Genomic DNA, 17,928 nt, shown 5'->3' on the forward strand with positions numbered 1-17,928 from the left:
CTGCAGCAACACCCTTGGAGAAGTCCAAGATTCTCCAATTTTTCCTAGTCTGATGTGGGAGATGAGGAGGGGACACGGGGAGAACTAGGCACACGGTGGCTCTGTCCTCCCCTCCGAGAAGGAAAAAGGCAGCAAACCAGCTGCTTTTTAATGCTGCGGCGGGACCGGGCTTGGCATCCGTATTTCATACTTCAAGGTCAGGAAGCAGACAAGTGACGGGAATCGTTACTGATTAATGACAATGGAGACCTTCTCGCAGGCCACCGCACAGAGGCCACACAGAGCTGCGCTGCACAGCCCCAGCCTCCCACCTGCTCCCCATCGGAGCTGTCGGCTGGCAGGAATACTTTCTGCTCCCAACCCCTGGTTTTGGGATGAGGAATCCCACCAGGCTCCTCTGGCCAGAGCGGGACCCTCGCGTTCCAGATCCAAGGCAGCTGCAGGCTCTCCCCAACAACAGGAGGATGAATTTGGGACCAGGGGGCTCCTGGCTCTGCCCTGGCACCCGCTGGCCATGGCTGCAGCCCCCCAGTGCCCCTCGTGTGCTCCCGTGGGTCTCCGGAGCGGAAGGTTTTGGCATGAGAAAGGTGCAAGGCACTGTCAGCAGCCCAGAGCATCACACGGCCCTGGCCGAGTTGTCCCATTCACCCACCACCAGGCGACAGGGCTCAACGAGGACCTGCAAGGTCACAGTGGCCTCAGAGATGGCACCAACTGCATCCCTGCTGAGCGAGGGGCATTTTCTGAAGGCAAACACACGTTATCCAGCGAGGGGAGGGCAGCAATGAGCCCAGTCCCATCAGCCGGTGCTCCCAGGCCAGAGGATGCTGCTGGGCAGCAGGCAGGAAGAAGGGATGTGGATGAAGAGGGAACGGAGGCGGAGAAGCCATCAGGGAACGTGGAGGATGCGGAGCCCGCTGGGAGCAGCCAGCGCGTGGCCATGCAGGGAGGGCAGAGCTGGTCGTGCTGTGCGAGCATCTGTTTACTACTGACACGGAGTAGAAGAGAAGCATCACCCCGGGAAGGGGTGACGTAGGCGGTGCCGGGCAGGGTCGCGTTCCTCCATCCAGTCTAGCAGCTGTGGAAGATGCGGATGCGCTGTGTGACATCCTTGCGGCACAGGGGACAAGTGTGCAGCCGCTCACAGCAGGTCTGGCAGCAGCAGACGTGGCCACAGGGCAGGAAAATCATCTGGGTCTGAGGGAAGAGACAGAGGAGAGGACATGAAGAGTGCTGCTGTCCCCTAACAGTTAATCCCAGCACCACCGTCCTCCAGCACAGGAGGACACGGAGCTGGAGGAGCTGGGGATCCCCCGGGGGTGTCACAGTGTGGGAGGCAGAAGCCCCGAGCTGTGGACGAGGGTCTGGGCTGTGCAGAGGGTGGGAGTGAAAGGGGCCTGAGGGACCCAGTCAGGGCTCAGCCAAGCAGCCCCAATGCTTCCCACCGCTGCTGTGTGGACAGAGCAGCACAGGAGCTCAGCGAGCTCCATCTCAGGCCCTGCCCTGCCTCCCTCCGTGCTCAGGAGCTGGAGGGACAGGCATCCAGGCACTGCCCAGGGCCAGGCTGGGGACACAGGCACAGGGAGATGTGCTGGATGCTGCCCTCACTGCATCCCCAGCACCCTGAGCTGGGGTCTCACCTCTTGCTCCATGCAGACAACACATTCCGACTTCTTCTCATCCCACTGCAGCAGGGGAGCTGTCGGGACCACAGGGCTCGGAGCCTCCTCCTCAAAGGGCACACTGGGTTCTGGGGCTGCAGGGACCTCAGCATCCACGTTCCTCAGCAGCTCTGCAACCACAAGCAGCGGATCTGAGCCTGTCTGAGCCCACCTGCCCCCAGCCGGCACCGATAAATCATAGCATGGTTCGATTTGGAAGGGAACTTAAAGATCATCCAGCTCCAACCCCTTGCCAGGGGGGCAGGGACACCTCCCACTGGATCAAATAGTTCAAGGCCCATCCAACCTGGCTTTGAACACCTCCAGGGATGGGGCAGCCACAACTTCTCTGGGCAACCTGGGTCAACTCCTCACCATCCTCATTGTGAAGAATTTCCTCCTTATGACTAGTTCAAATCTTCACTCTCCAATTTAAAGCCATTGCTCCACATCCTATCACTCCAAGCCTTTGTAAAAAGTCCTTCCCCAGCTTTCCTGGAGCCCCTTCAGGTACTGGAAGGTCACTATAAGATCTCCTTGGAGCCTTCTCTTCTCCAGGCTGTACAACCCCAGGCCCCCTAGCCTGTCCTCATACAGAGGTGCTTCTGCCCTCTGATTTTCTTCGTAGCCTCCTCTGGACCCGCTCCAACAGTTCCAGGAAGTTGATGAGAAAGATGACAAGTCAGAAAGCTCAATCTCTGCCTGCACTCCCTGCCCTGCCTCTCCTCGTTGCACACCAGCCCTGCCCGGCTCTGCTCCCCAGAGGGAGGCATCTAGCCCCGTGGATCTCTCCGGTCAAGGCCCAGCATCGAAGGAAGAACTGGTGGTACCTGGGATGGTCTCTGCCACAGCAAGGATCTCCTGAGCTCGCTTGAGGATGGCACGCTGCAGGCCAGCCTCTGCCACGCCAATCTGTGGAGCAAGAGCAGGGCTGCTAGCTTTCAGAGCAAAAAGGAGGAGACTGATGTCCCCAGGGGGACACTGCAAACTCTTGGGCCTCGCTGGCAAGACCCAGCCGTGCCAAGGGAAGTGCCTCTCTCAGGCATCAAAGCCAGAGAAGGGAACCCCCCCCGGTGCCATTCTGGCACAAAGAGCATTTGAGGGATGTCAAAAGACAAGAGCCAAGCTACATCTCACCCTGCAAGTGCTCAGGGAGAGCTCTTGCCTACCAGGAAGGGGCAGAGAGCAGCACTGGCACCTCTCCTTGCTGGGAGGCAACACACCAGGGCCACCAACACACCCTCCTGCCAGACCACAGGTCCAGCCACGAGCACAGCTCAGTCCCAGCAGTCGGTCTCACCTCGTGCTGTGTATCTGCTGTCTCATACCTTTTCCAGGTCACTGGCAGTCATGGTGCTGAGTGCTTGCAAGGATATTCGATGGTGTGCAAAGACTGGCACATACTGTTCCGCAGACAACTCAATTAAAAGGTTCACCAGCTGCCGCTCCAAGCCCTCCTCCTGCAAAACACAAGGCGAGCTCCCAGACTTCGCTCTCAAGAAAAACACAGGGACATTCCTGCCCTCTGCCCGAGTCAAAGTGTTTTGCATCCCTGAAGACACCAAAGCTCAGAGGCCCAACCAGAAGCTCTCGCTTCAGGCATTTTATGAGCACAATTCAAAACGTTGTGTTTTGGGAAGGATGAGACATAACCGTTTTGGTACCTGATGGCTGTAACAGCACCTGCTTTGCAAACTCAAGCTGATCTGCAGCAGGGGCAGAGCTCGGATCCATCCCTTTGTGGCCAACCCTGCAGGTGTTTTAACAGTGAAATCCCTTGCTCAATGTCAGGGCAGGAACTGAAAGGAGCTGCTGCATTCAGACAGATTTGCAGGGATCTTTGGGGAACCAAGCAGAGCTGTTTGGGGTTCAGCTGGAACAAAAAGGCCTGCTTTAAAGGTGCTCAGTGTCCTCTGCTCCTGGCAAGCAGTTTGGTGGTGGGAGGGCAGCTCTAGCTGGCAGAGATCTGAGGTTTGGGCTCCTCATGGACCTGGGCAGCCCCAGGACTTCCAATGTACAGGAATGTGAAGGCTGTTGGGCAGCTCCACTCGGAGCACAATGGCTCATTGCAGGGCAGCCCAGGGTCTCCCCTGGCTTGTCAGCCTCCGCAAGGGGTCTGTGTGCTGCTCCCAGCCTTCACTGAGCCCAGGCTTCCAGGCAAAGCTGCCTTTGCTCCCAGCCCATGCTCTGTGGAGCCGAATGCAGCTACAGTGAAAGCATTGACAGCAGCGGTGACCTGGAGTTTCAGGGAGAGGGGCTTCTGGTTCAACAGGCGCTGGTACTGGATCAGCCAGTAGTTCTCCTGTTTGGTTTCACTCTTTGCCTCCATTTCCAGCTGAAAAGACAAATTCATTCACTCAACGGCCCAAGATAACATTGCAAGCAGTATTTAAGGAAGCCTGAGTTGTATGTATTTAAGGAAGATTGGGTGGACATGTAGGAGGGGAAACCAAAAGCCTGGGCTGAGCAGGGCCAGTTCAGAGCACTGTGATAGTCACAGCTATGGCAAGATGGGCATTTCTGGCCTTCTTGCAGGCTGGTCTCACTTTGACCCCACCCCAGCCAGCCATGGGCTGCACATCCCCTCCAATCCTTTGCCCCAGACACTGGAGCCTGGTCTCCCAAAGCTCAGGAGAGTCTGGAGGTCTTCAGGATTACAAGACCACACACAGGACCTTTGTGAGATTGTGCTCATGCTCCCTACAGTTCCCTTTCCTGGTTATGATGGTGGTGGTACCCAACGTTGCTCCGGGCGGCACAGTTAGAGAGCTCACATTAGCACTTTCTGAAGTTAAATGAGCATCTGGATCTGTACATAGTCCCTGAGAGCGCTCTCTCCTCCCCTTTGTTCAAGTGCTGACCCATGGGCTCCCTCCTTGCAGCCAGCCCATGAGCTTCTTCATCCACAGCACTTAATTAGGGGCCTCCGTTACCAGTATTTGTCGCAGCTCTTCTTCCCTTTGCTTCTTTTCTTTGAGCAGCTGCTGCAGCAGGTAGCCAAGCGCTTGGCGTTGCTCTGTGATCACCCCCTGCAACAGAAGGACTCTGGCACCCACACCTCCGTACCACACGGCTGCAAGCAACCACCCCATCCCGATTTCCAGCAAAGCACTTACCATCCCCAGAGCAGCCACAACAGACGTGGAAGCCCTGTGCTCCACAGGCCCTCGGCCCGGCTGAGCAGGCAGCCTGAATCCTCTGCTAGCAGCTGGCATGGCAGTCCCAACCTGAGCTCATTTCTTTTGGTCCCACAGAGACCATAATCCGGTATATAACCCCTGGATATGCTGGCCTGCAGCAGCTCTTCCTGGTGCCACCAGGCAGGCAATGGCACCACAAGTGTTCATGGTGCCCCCCCTTAAATGAGAAAGACCACCCAGACTCAGGTCTAGAAGCCTGCAGGCATGCAGGACAGGTAAGACAGCAACCCACATGTCTGGGAAGCTGCTTTCACTGGTGTCTCGCACCAAGTACTGCTAGGTACCAGGGCAAGGAAAGTCGTCCCAGCAAAGAGGTGAATTGTCTCAGGAACGTCAGACCCTGTGGCATCTCTGCACAGCTCAGTCCCAGCCAGCTCACGCCTGCTGGGAGGATCATCAATGGAACAGAGGCCAGTAGTCACTGGCCAAAAGGCCTTCAGGTAGCCATGGGCAAAGGGACAAGATGTTCAAGGGCTGCCCTCCTAAAGAACTGTGAGGAAACCTTCATTGATTCCCATCTGGACCCTACACAGAGTTAAGGTCTTCTGTTCACGCAGGAGAGGGAAATGCCCTCTCTCACAGGCAAAGCCCACCATTAGCTGATCAGAGATGCTTTGCCCTGATGGAGGCAGGGAAACTCCTCTGTGCCAGAGGGACAATGACATGTGGGAGCTGCTCCAGGTGAGAGCCCAGGCAGCTTCAGCTAACCTTGAGATGAGCTCTTCTGCCCACCCGCACTGCAGACCCCGCTAGGATCGCTCTCCTCCAAGCTGACCTTGCAGGAGACCTGTGCAAACACCTCCTTTTCTCAGGGTGCTCTTGGTTCTTCCCACTTTCCAACGATTTATCAAGTTGTTCATTACCAAAGCACCTGTAAATTGAGGGAGGAAGCAACCCTCTGCTGCATGGGATCAAGCAGGACTGCAGAAAAGCTCCTGCCAAAGCACTTTGTGGGCACTGCCTGCGCTTTGGGGGTTCAGTCGCCGCAGGGACCCTCTGGGCAGTAGACTGCAGAGCATCTAGGGGGTATCCAGAAGGATCAATCTGTCTTACGCTGTTTCCTGATGTTCAGTGCTGAAGTGCCAAATGTACTGTGTCTCCTGCTGGACTACAGACAGGTTCTAGAGCAGAACCTTGCTTTCTGCATTCCTCTGGAGCTCCCATCACCCACCAGGAATCCCCCAAGTCTTGTGGCATTTGAGCTACACGTGCCTGGAGTTCTTTCGTCTTCCCTACATGAACTCGGGGCAGTCCCCACCATCAGATCTCCAACACTGCAGTGTTATACAGTGTTACACTGCATGAGTTAAAGCAGCGTAACCCAAATCTTACACTTCAAGGTGTCCAAGCAGCCCTGCCCTACGCCGAGCACACCACTTCTGCAAAGTATACAGTGTTTGCTACCAACTTCAGGCTGACTAAACAAGTGACCTAATCTGGCAAACAGCACACACAAGAAAAAAAAAACTGATGCAAAAGCATAACAAAACATAAAGCCAAGCTGATATTCATCCATGAGTGACTGCTGATGAAGTCAGCCCATCGAATGGTGGGATGGTGGGCAGAGCAGCCTGGGGGACGAGGCTGGGGAATGAACAGGGAGAGCTGACAGCCATCACTGGCAGGTATTTAACAACAAAACACAACACAACGTAGGAGGACATGCGATGCGTGGCAGGCAGGCGTTTCTGGGCCAGCCAATAACTGGATCGCAAAATCCTTCCCCACCCAGCAAACCTGGAACTGATCAGTGCTATCAGCACACATTTGTCTCTCCCCTCACCGAGGTGTTTAGGAGCAACAGCAATGTTCCTGTTACCCCAACAAAGAGGCTCTTGAGGCACCCTGTGGGTAAGCATCCTTCTGACTAAATATAAAACCATCTGGCAACTGCATAGAGCAAAAGAAGCAAGCGGAGCTTTTGCGATCCCAGAGCAGAGAGAGGGTGGTGGGGCAGCCCCAGAGCCCTACATACCTGCAGCGTCTCTGTGTCCAGTTCTTGCCTCTTTAACTCCAGCTGTGTCAACTGCAATAACTCTGTTTCTATTAATTTAATCTAAACAGAAGATGAAACATTTTTTACTGACATTTGAAATTACTTATATTTATGCTCTTTTCAGATAAGGTCTGACTGTGGCCCTGGAGGGATGGCACTGCAGAGCTGCCCACAAGGCTGGGGATCCTGCTAATGCCCTTCTGTGATGCATGCTCTTAGGGTCTCTCTTTGTCTTCTACCTGAGGAGCTGTGTCCCCCACTCTCTAATTGTCTCTCTACTCTAAACACCTTCTGTTCAAGTCTAGAAGCACACTGCAATCAGTTTGTTCACCCAAACCACTCTGGAAGGCAGCAACAGATCATCAAAGTCCTCCTAGCACCACAGCTCAAACTACGGATTAACTGGGGCGGGGTCCTTGGTTTGAGGTGCTCCAGCAAATCCAATAATACGTGCTCTTTCAGGTAGGGCAACTGAGACACAGAGAGGTGAAGTGAGTTGCCCCAGATCCCACAGCAAAGCCAAGATGAGAGCCCAGCTCACCTATCAGCCAGGCCATCTACCATCCCCAGGCCACGCTGCTCAATGTGAGCCTCCGACCACGGAATTCCTGCCGACACCGCGACTCTGCGGCAGGTGGTACCCAGGGCTCCTGCCCGTCCACTGCCTGTGCACGATGCTGGTGGGGTGGGCTGGATTTCAATAGCAAAAGGTCAGCCACAGTATCAAGGAATGAACTTCCTTTGCTCACAGAGCAGCTGCGAGCAAACTGCAGGGCTCTTTTTGATGAACTGAAGTAATGGGGAGTTGTTAGACTCATCTCCTGAATTGCCCATCCATAATCCACAGGCTTCTCACAGAGATTGATCACTAAGTGATGCAATATATCCAAGCTCTTAAGCCTATCCACCAGCTCCTGACCGGAGACCTTTCTGCTACTGTCAGATCAGGAAAGGGAAGATTCTGGAGCCCTGTGTTAGAAACCAGCCACTCATCTTTGTGCATCAACCACCGCTGCTTTCCCATCTTCATGCATCAACCGCCACTGCTTTCCCACGTTCGTGCAACAACCACCGCTGCTTTCTCACCCAGCTCTTGCTCTCCCCCTGACTATTGCATTGCACCTTCTGCAGAATGGAGCTCAGAAAGGCAGGCTGAGAATGGGAAAAGAAAAGGTGCAGTTCCGATGTGCTGGATGGAGATGCAGCAGACTCATGTGGAAACAGCAGCCCTGCTAAGTGCACAACCTGAAGGAAATCACAGTTCCAACTGCAGATCATGCCACAGAGCCAAGGCAGGTCTGTCCTCTAGTGACCACTCTCCAGCACTTCACCCACATTAGCGCTGAGATGACTGAAGCAATGGCAATTCCACCCTTCCATGAATCTAAACCTGATACTCCCTCCCACGGAGCTGGGAGGCTGTAGTTTACCTGCCCAATGCTGTTACAGAGCTCTTGGCAATACCAGAGCTCTTCATTTCCTCCAGAGCCTGCTCTATGCTCACAGCGCTTTGATCTTCCTCAGTGTCTCATGGAATGGTGCTACGAGCTGAGGAGCTGCCTGCTCTTTCCTCTGATGCTGACTCACCTGGTTCCTGATCTGCCTGTGCATGAGATCCTTCTTCACTTGGAGAGCTTCAAAGGCAGCTTTCTGCATCTCAATCTATGGGACAGGTAAAATCTTGCTGAGCGAGGCTGCTGATGCAGCTGCAAATGGGCTTAGAAGCCCTGTTTCCTCATAGTGACTCACATACAACACCCGAACAGCACTTACTCCAGAAAAGTGTCCTGATTACACCATGACTTAGATCCCACACTCCCAAAAGGTACAACCCATTTTACAGACAGGCAACCAAATTATATTCACCTCCAAACACATGTTTTGAATGCTCTGTGTACCGCACCTCTCCTTTTCAGCAGCACTGAGCACTCAGGCTGTGCAACAAGGCACGGCTGCCCAGCACTTCTGCAAAACAAGCTGCAGAGCTCTCAGGTCCAAAAGGAGGTATTCAAAAGGAGGAGAAGCTTCCAGAAGGCAGCCTGCCCCAAGTCTCCCAGGAAACGTGCACTTCTGCCTCAGAATCCTCTCTTGTTACTCAGCAGACCAGTTTTGCTTCCCACGGTCTGTGCTGCTGCCTTTTCTGAAAATTTGCTGTCTGGTTAAAAAATAAATACATTTTTCTTTCCACCACCCAAGTCCGTTTGTTAGAATACCAGAGATTCTCAAGGCTTAGCAGGTAGTGTTAAATAACTTCTGCATGCAGAACAGCCCAGCTGCCATTGCTCCTGTGATCCCCTCTCAATCCTGCTTTTGTGCACAGTTGCTTTCTCTTCACCCCCCCAGCAGTTTGCTCCCCTGCCTACCTGCTGCAAGATCTGACTAACAGCTTTGTTCTGATCCAGCTCTTGCCAAGCCAGGATTTGCTGGAACTTCTGATCCATCTCAGCTAGGCTGCAAGAAGATGGATTTGACATGGAGTTACTGCTGTGTCTGAGATTCTTGACACAAGCAAGAGGAAAAGCAGGCAACAGGGAATCCAGGAGGGGAGAAATTCGGTACTAAGGGTCACTGAATGCTGAAAATTTAAAACTGCCTTCCCTATAACCAAACCTGCACCACAGGCCAAGCCAGAGCAGACACACCGCTGCCTGCCTGTGAACAGCTCCAAGTCCACCAGGCTGCTCAGGTGATGAATTTGCACGTCGGTATCCTGCACTGGAAAGGCTGTGCTGATGGAGACCCAGACAGCGTGGTCACGGATCGCCTGCACTTGCAGCCAGGGCCCAGCAGCCCCACGTGCTGGGTGGGTCACAGGCGCACTGGGTTTTTTCTGTTCAGTGCCAGGTGCTGCCAGATTAAAATGTCTCACCTTCTTGCAAACAGAGCGGGCCAGAACACTCTCTGCACCTACAGCAATGCAAGAACTCCCATGTGTATACAAGCAGCATCCTTGAAGCAACACTGGGAGGTGAGGAAAGGAGTTCTGTGCTACAGTTTGACACTGAACTGCCTAACAAAACAGGAAGACAACCAGTCTAATTTCATCCTCCATGTTTAGTGGAATGTATAAAGTTAAATAAACAATGTAAAAAAGGTGATAATTGATCCACAGTATGATTAACATGCACATACTTGTGGATAAAAGGTGGTTCATTTAATCAAGCTCAACAGTTTCTTTAAATTGCCTGCTCTTACAGAGCTGTCCTGCTGCATTCCAGAGTTCCTGGGTGTATGTATGAGGGGAGATCTAATTGAGATCTTAAGAAGAAATGTTTTGCTGTGAGGGTGGGGAGGCCCTGGCCCAGGTTGCCCAGAGCAGTGGTGGCTGCCCCATCCCTGGAGGGGTTCAAGGCCAGGTTGGATGGGGCTGGGAGCAACCGGATCTGGTGGGAGGTGTCCCTGCCCATGGCTGGGGGTGGAACTGGATGGGCTTTAAGTTCCCTTCCAACCCAAACCACTCCATGATTCTGTAGGAATTACAGCAAGGACTGCTGGAAAGGAACGGACTTTACAACAGCAACACCAACCCCAGGCACCTCCCACAGTACCTGGAGCAGGCCTGGTTGACAAGGTCTTGCCGACGAGCCTCATAGGTCATTTGGATGAGCTTGTTCTTGTAGCTCTCAGCCAGCATTTGTTGCATGGCAGCTAGGAGACAGAAGAGCTGTCAGTCTGCATCAGAAGTGGGTGTCTAGAACAGGCACTCATCTACCCCTGCTGCTACAATCACTTCCAATTAACAGTGCCTTCTCTTTCCTTTCCAGCCTGCCTCTGCTTTTCCCATTTCCTTGATTTCGAAGCAGATTCATTCAAGCTGTGAGAATCACAGTCATTTATTAGGAAATTACCTGAGCAAACTCTACTCTGCCTGTGCTTGGACCTCTCCAGTGCTTGAAGGAGGCCAGTTACTGCCTACCAACCCTCTGCCTGTCCCACTGCGAGTAACCCATCCTCGGGGTGACAACAAACACACCACTTCCCTTCAACCCTAGATCTGTTCATGGTCATCATGAGTAGTGAAGCCTCACAATCACCATTCTTGTCTACCATATGCCTCCTGCAGTCAACATTTGCTTGGCCCCTCCAAAATGCCAAGCACTTTGTGTGATCATATCCAGCCTCACAATCTCCTCATGTGACATGCTGGAGCTACAGAGGGAGCAGAGCTTGCACCTCAAGGAGAACCAGCAGTGAGCTGAAGGTGAGCGCAGTGGATCAGCTACGGTACAGGTGCACCGCAACCCCCTGCAGCCCTGCCCCATTGCACCCAGCAACGCAGCAAGAATAAGTGCATGACAGAGCATCGCCCACGTGGTTGTCACCTACTCAGTGCATCTCCAGAGGAACTTCCTTGCACCTTATCACCTCAAAGAGTCATCTGGACTTACAGGCCACTTCCCTTCTGCGCAGATGCTCTGCCTCCTCCTGCGTTATTGCCATCAGCTGTTCCATCCTTATTCTGCCAAACAAACAAGATCAATGCAGGCGCTCCTTCAAACAAGCACCGTCTGTTCTCCACCCATCCAGCTCAGAGCCCAAAGGCTGGGCAGATACACCCTGCCACCTGCTCAGGAAAGCCACGTGCACATGCTCTCACCAAACACAGCGCCAGTCCGTTTTTGCTTGCCTCTCTCGAGGCTGCACAAGTGCTCTAAAGCTGACCTAAGTGAGCAGCACCACTGAAAACACCAGCCTGGCCTCCATTCCCACCTCCCCTGTCCTTGTCCCAGCATAAATATACACAATGCCATTCAACACATCAAGAACTGGTGTGGCTGGAAAACTATCTGACATCCAAAGGGATTATTTTCAGCCAGGTCAGTGTCCCCATCCAGTTTTCTGTGCCAGAGCACAAACAGTTGGCTGAGGGGAGGGGGCAGCACACAGGCAGGGCAGAGTTGAGGACAACCACTTTTGGTGGCAAAGCTATTAATGCTCAGAGTGTGGGCTGAATGGCAGCATTGCCTTAAATGTATTCCTCCAGCCTGCACACATTACTGGATCACCTTCATAAATGCCGTGCTTTCCAACAGATGCAGGACTTCCGTCGGTCCTTGATAGCGGAATACAGGGATTTGTTCCCAAACTCCTTAGCTAGGACCATACAGAGATTAAAAAAAAGAGGTAAAATCCCCATCCCATTGGGTTTGCCAGACTGGGTAAGACCAGGCACATCTAGTCCAGTGTCTTGCCTCCAACAGTGACCAGAAGACGCTGCAGATGTGAGATGAACCTCCCCTGACTGGTGACTCTGAAATGAAGGTCCCAGCCTACTCCCCAGCTTCTTGCCCCTTTTCTAGAAGAGCTGATTTCAAGGAGACTCACCTCTCATTCTCCAAGGATTTCAGAATGTCTGAACTTTGTTTTTGCCTAAAAAAAAGGATAAACCAAGAGGTTTTCACCAAGCTGAGCAGGACATCTTACTCCCTCAGAGGGCAGAAAACAACTTTGCTCGTCACGCACAGAAGAGCAGATTTAAGCAGTCTGTGAACCTTGCTTCGACATCAGCCCAGCAGATCTAGGCAGATCATGGTACCTTCCATGAGGAATTCAAATGTTTTTCCACAGCACTGCAAAACTCCCACAGCAAAGATACGTCTGAAATACTTTTTAAAGTGTCACATTCTACTTCCTTTAAATGGGACTTTGGCTGTTCAAAAACTAAGATACCTCCTGCAGACATAGAATCTGACCAACTCCATAACAGTCTGAAAGTCCAAAATGAACTGCTCAGAATGGGACAAAATAACACAAGCCCCAAGGAGACAAAGATCCCTGCAAGACTGCCTGGGATCGTACCTGCGGTTGTCCTCTAGCAGCTTCTGGATACGGCTGGTAACGCCTTGCTCCGCTTGCTTCAGCTGCTGCAGCAGCTTCAGGCGCTCCTCCTCCAAGTAGCGCTGGTGCTTTGTCAGACCCTCCTCCAGCCTCAGCTGGTCCTAGGCCAAAGCGAGAGGGAACCAAAGGAGAAGGCGGTCAGGTTAGGAAAGGCAGTGTCTCGTATAGGGCCTGCAGGGAGCAAATGTACCTCTCTCACTGTCTGCAGTATCTCGTCCTTCTGACTGCTGATCTGCTGAACAAGCAGAGCATGTTCTCTTTGCCCCATATTCAGGCGCCGCTCAAATTCCAGCTTCTCCTGCATTTTTTTCTCCTGAGAGGAATAAGAAGAAAGATAAATGCCTGCAATTGGCAGACTGCTGGCTCTGATGCCTCCCAAGCAAGAACAAACTCTGGCAAAAACGTAAACCAAAGCACAGTAACCCACTGGAGACAAGACAGCAAGCCAAACGGCAAGCAGGAGGCTTGACTTGGAGATGGAAATGCTCTCCCTTAGGAGCCCAGGACTGGTGAGGCAGAAGCTGCTGCTCTCTTTGTGACATTCTCCAAACTCCCCCCAACTCATTTCATAGTCACAAAGCCAAAGTCCCTGGGCATCAACCCCTATGACCGAAACAGCCAACACAAACATCCGGGGGAAGCCCAAAATTAAGGTTGTGTTCAATCCCAGGTGGCAAGGGATATCTGAAGACAACAGAATGAAGGAAGTAGCCAGCTAAGAGCAGCTCCAGCTAAAGGGAAAAGTGAACTGCATGACAGGAGCTTCAGATTATTTCAAAGTCTGCCTTGCATGGGGGACAGAGATCAGTGAAATAAAAAGAAGAGCAAACTAAAAGTGCAGCCAGGTGAGGGGAATGGGGACAGAAACAAGGAATCCTAAGAGAGCAGGATGGCAGTGTTATGAGCCAAAGGGCCAGGGCAGGAGTCACGGAGGGGTTGGAGTTCAGGGCAGGGGCAGACAGAGCAGTCTGTGCGTGGTGTGCTCGCTCACATCTGCCCACCTCATGTGAAAAACAAACTGAGCTTTCAGCACAGAGAGGCCAGAAAAAAGCCACCTGGTGAGAAAACTGGATCCAACTCCGCAAACACAGATGGATTTAAACTGGAACTGTGCATTCACAAGAGAGACTGCAGCACATTGGCTGTGTGTGTCAGACAACGCAGCCACAGATTCCCCCACGCTCCCACTTGCTCCTGCAGTGCAGAGTGAGCAGCTTTGGGAGGGATTCTGCAACAGCTCAGCTCTCAAAACATTCAGCTTTGGCTAAGAAACCAGATAAAGATGGAAAAAAAGAAATGGAAGTTGATCTGTGCTGCAGACAAGGCATTTGCAGGTGTTCATCCTTACCTTCCTCTTCTCATAATCCAAGAATTTGTTCTGAAAAACAAGCAATAACAACAGACATTTAGTCCTAGAAGCAATTTTTTGTATACATTATTAGCCCACTCTGTATCTTCCCCCAAATGAGTAAGACAGCAATCAAAGGCATGCGAAGATTAACAAAGGCACAGAGCCCATGCTTCTCCAGGGACAAAGAAATTTACTCTGCACTTGCCGAACAGCACGGGCATTAGCACAGCTTGTTATAATGACACTCGTCTCCTCCCCTTTCCCAGGTAGGGCTGAACACGTCTGGCACTTGGCTGGGAATCACAACATTCTTTGGCAGTTTGCTGACCCCCAAAAACACGTTACCACGCTGCACACACCGTGTCACACTGCCACCCCTGTCCCTTGTCTGCATCATTGCTTTCAAGGACAGAGACAGTTTTTTGCAATGTGTCTTCCAGGAATCAGCAATTGACTCCCCAGGGAGAACTCAGAGCAGCCTCCCAGTACTGAAAGGGGCTCCAGGGAAGCTGGGCAGGGGCTCTTGATCAGGGAATGCAGGGACAGGAGGAGGGGGAACGGTTTTAAGCTGCAAGAGGGGAGAATGAGATGGGATATACAGAAGAAATGTTTTCTTGTGAGGTTGGGGAGCCACTGGACCAGGCGGCCCAGAGAAATGGTGGCTGCCCCATCCCTGAAGGTGTTCAAGGCCAGGCTGGATGGAGCTTGGAGCAACTTCATGCTGTCCCTGCCCATGGCAGGACATCCATGGAACTGGACGGGCTTTAAGGTCCCTTACAACCCAAACCATACTGCGATTCTGTGGACTCTCAGGAAGGAGCAGAGCGACCCATGCCCACACTATGCCTGGTTCTGAGCACTGATGCCCTCTTGATCCCAAAAGACACATGTTGTGGCAGGGGCAGGCGATAAGGGATGACGGGCTACATGCTGTGAGATCCACTGATGGAGCGGAGAGACAAATACAAAACCCTCTCACATAACTTCACAAGCAGGGGAGCCTCACCTGCCACTCGCTCTCCTCCTCCAAATACTTATGTACTGTCGTGTTCTCACCATCCACTGATGTTTCTCCCCCATCGCTCTCCAGTGCGGGGAGTAGATACTGCGAGGGAGGGTAGTACTCAATTCCACATTCTGGAAGGTATCAGACACAAAACAAGAACATCTGGTGCTTAAAGACCTCCTTGGCAGCACAGCCAAAGGCTGGCTGCTATGTGAGATTGCTTCCAACTGTGCTCCCTCACCTCACTCTCAGACAAGCATTCAAAAGAGCTCTTTCAGCTCAGGGAGGCTTAACAAGAAGCTCTGAGAGGAGACAGTGCCACCCCATTCCCACCAGGAAGATCATCAAAGCTAACCTGTTCAGGGAGAAATGCTTCCTTCACATGGGTACAGGCGCATTGCCTTCTGCAGGGCTGTAAATGTTCTGTCCATAGCAAAATAAGTTCTGACTGTCCTTCTGTTTCAGGGATCAGCCCAATACCTGGCAAGGCATTTCCCCTGCATAAGACCTCTACTAAACCTTCCTGTCAGTGTCAAACAGTGTTTACAAACTCACAGTGCATTATATTTGACCTCTGAGGTTTCCATCTGGTTTCATCTTTCTCTTAACAACCCATCAGTCTGCAGCCCCCAAGTCCTTTCCTATGGAAAATGATGGTCGAAGGGACCTCGAGTGACTACTGAGCCTATCTCGTTGTCCCAAGGCAGCTGTACCTGGACAGTCCCTAACCCTCCCACTGGAGAAAATACAAAACCACGGGGAGGTGCAATGACTCCTTATGGTCACTCACCCCGTCTCTGATGCAGCTATTCTGACGTTTCATCAAAACCATTACAAATTTCAGTGTGACAGTAAGAATAAGTCTCAAAGAAGGACTCTTGTCCCGCTGTTTGCCAGCAAAGACACACAGCTCACTGACTAGCTTGTCATGCAAGCTGAGCACTAGGAACCACCCCAAGCAGAGCCAACACAATGTTCGCCCTTCGTAAGTGCAACCTTTGAACTACGGCACCCAGTCAGAGCACAGAGCAGCCCCCTAAGTTCCACAGACTCTTCTTGCTTACCTTTGCAGAGGAACTGCTGGATGGACTCAGTACCTGCACCGCAAATATCAGGTGTCGGGTAGGTCATAGAAGAGGCATCCAGGGTCAGCGTCTCCAAAAGAGAACACACAAAGCTCCAGGTTATTCTGATGGCTCAGCCAGAGTCCAACTGCAGTTACAGAATCACAGAATAACCAGGTTGGAAGAGACCCACCAGATCATCGAGTCCAACCATTCCTATCAAACACTAAACCATGCCCCTTAGCACCTCATCCACCCGTGCCTTAAACCCCTCCAGGGAAGGTGACTCAACCCCTTGCAGCTCCCCAAGATTTTTACTTATGGAGTGACAACTTCATGTTACCCTGAGTCCTGGCACCAATATGAGGTTGTATTGAATTTCTGCTGGGTGTTTGACACCTTTCAGAGCTGATTCCACTATCCCTTTTTTAGGAGCTTCTGAGCTGGCCCTTCAGTGGAACATCCCCTTCCTGCAGATGTGTCACCTTTGTGTTTAAGTGTAAGAGGGGACAATATTTCTCGACTGCAGATTTTTTTTCCGCATGTCAGTGTGCCGGAACCCTTTAAGCATGATGCCTGGAAGGGACAGTGATTGAAAGAGCACAGAGAGAAGAGTGCCATAAATTAGCAGTGGAAGGACTGCTTGCTGATTTGTCCTACTATGGCCACCTAAAGGACCCAATGCCTCCTGTAGAGAAGGGCACAGCAGGAACAGCCACTTTATCAATCATTGGGGACCAAACTGCACAGATCCCTCATTTCAGAGACTGCCCATGAGAGAAGTGAAGCCTAACGCTGCCTGTTCAAGACAGGAGAGCATTTAATCGCACCCTCCATGCTGATGTCTGAGTCAGCACTGGTGTCTGACATTTGAAGCATCCAGCACTGACAGAACATAACACAGCCATAAAAATCTTGATGCTTGTCCCACTGCAAAGGCTCACTCCAGGGGGCCAGAAACCCACAGAGGCTGACAATGAGTCAGAGATCTGTCATGCCAACGGAGGTGAAAAATCTCATTGGAAATATCCCATCTGCTCATTTACAATCAGCCGTGGTGGAAAGGGACTAAGTCAACCCACAGGCATGGTTCGTGCTGTCAGAGTCAGCCCTAGCAGATAACACCTAGAGGTTTGCTCCCTGTGGGCTGCTTGTGTCATCATCAAAGCATGGCCAAAAGTGACCAGAAAAGACCAAAGCAGCAAGAGTATGCAAAAGCCATTTTGGATACCACAAACTGCATATGTGCCTTGCTACAATCCCCCACAGTTCTTCCTGCCCAAAACCTATAAATTCACTTTCTGAGCTAAATCTATTATCATATTGAGCAAGCAGGAAGAGAAGCAGCCTGCAGCAGCATAAACAGCCTGCAAGGGGGTGAGGCAGACACGGCTGGTTGGCTGGGTACCTCCAGCGTGCGAACATAAGCCAGCACCCGTGGCAGCTCTTGCAGCAGGTTCTCACTGATATCCAGAGTGCGCAAACTCCGCAAGCCACTCACGGTCACAGGCAGCTCCTTCAGTTTGTTACCTGGAAAGAGGGAAATGTCATTTAGTACCACATAACTTTTCCAAAGCAGTTCACCTGCAAGTTCACCTGCTGGAACACCAAACCATAATCACAGGTATGATGCATTTTCTGTTCTCTTCTATGGGGATGGAGCCTGTTCTGGCTCACACGAGGGCCCCAAGGTTGCCACTGCCCACCAAGGCAAATAGGGATCTGGATCTACTTGCACATCACCCCAGTGTACAGGTCCAGCACTGGTCCCTCATGCCACAACCACCTTCTCAGCTGAGGTCACTGCTGCAG

General features: G+C 52.1%; 1 protein-coding gene across 4 annotated transcripts in view; it reads right to left on the reverse strand.

Annotated features, from left to right (window-relative positions):
- Positions 1–964: 964 nt before the first annotated feature.
- LRSAM1 (leucine rich repeat and sterile alpha motif containing 1) overlaps positions 965–17,928 on the reverse strand; it is a 28,312-nt gene continuing 11,348 nt past the window's right edge. For 2 of the 4 annotated variants that reach the window (XM_069873573.1, XM_069873574.1), the window contains 18 exons: positions 17,525–17,646; positions 16,117–16,207; positions 15,053–15,183; positions 14,044–14,073; positions 12,886–13,008; positions 12,657–12,796; positions 12,183–12,227; positions 11,246–11,316; positions 10,406–10,505; positions 9,221–9,308; positions 8,445–8,519; positions 6,837–6,917; positions 4,595–4,690; positions 3,898–3,996; positions 2,990–3,121; positions 2,492–2,573; positions 1,641–1,792; positions 965–1,197 (listed from right to left, as the gene is read on the reverse strand). In XM_069873573.1, coding sequence (XP_069729674.1) covers positions 1,072–1,197; positions 1,641–1,792; positions 2,492–2,573; positions 2,990–3,121; positions 3,898–3,996; positions 4,595–4,690; positions 6,837–6,917; positions 8,445–8,519; positions 9,221–9,308; positions 10,406–10,505; positions 11,246–11,316; positions 12,183–12,227; positions 12,657–12,796; positions 12,886–13,008; positions 14,044–14,073; positions 15,053–15,183; positions 16,117–16,207; positions 17,525–17,646 — 1,784 coding nt within the window. In that variant the 3' untranslated portion in view covers positions 965–1,071. The remainder of the gene's footprint in view (positions 1,198–1,640; positions 1,793–2,491; positions 2,574–2,989; positions 3,122–3,897; positions 3,997–4,594; positions 4,691–6,836; positions 6,918–8,444; positions 8,520–9,220; positions 9,309–10,405; positions 10,506–11,245; positions 11,317–12,182; positions 12,228–12,656; positions 12,797–12,885; positions 13,009–14,043; positions 14,074–15,052; positions 15,184–16,116; positions 16,208–17,524; positions 17,647–17,928) is intronic. The other 2 variants (XM_069873575.1, XM_069873576.1) reach the window with 2 other exon arrangements.

This window comes from Phaenicophaeus curvirostris, chromosome 20, assembly GCF_032191515.1.
Source record: "Phaenicophaeus curvirostris isolate KB17595 chromosome 20, BPBGC_Pcur_1.0, whole genome shotgun sequence".
NCBI lineage: Eukaryota > Metazoa > Chordata > Aves > Cuculiformes > Cuculidae > Phaenicophaeus > Phaenicophaeus curvirostris.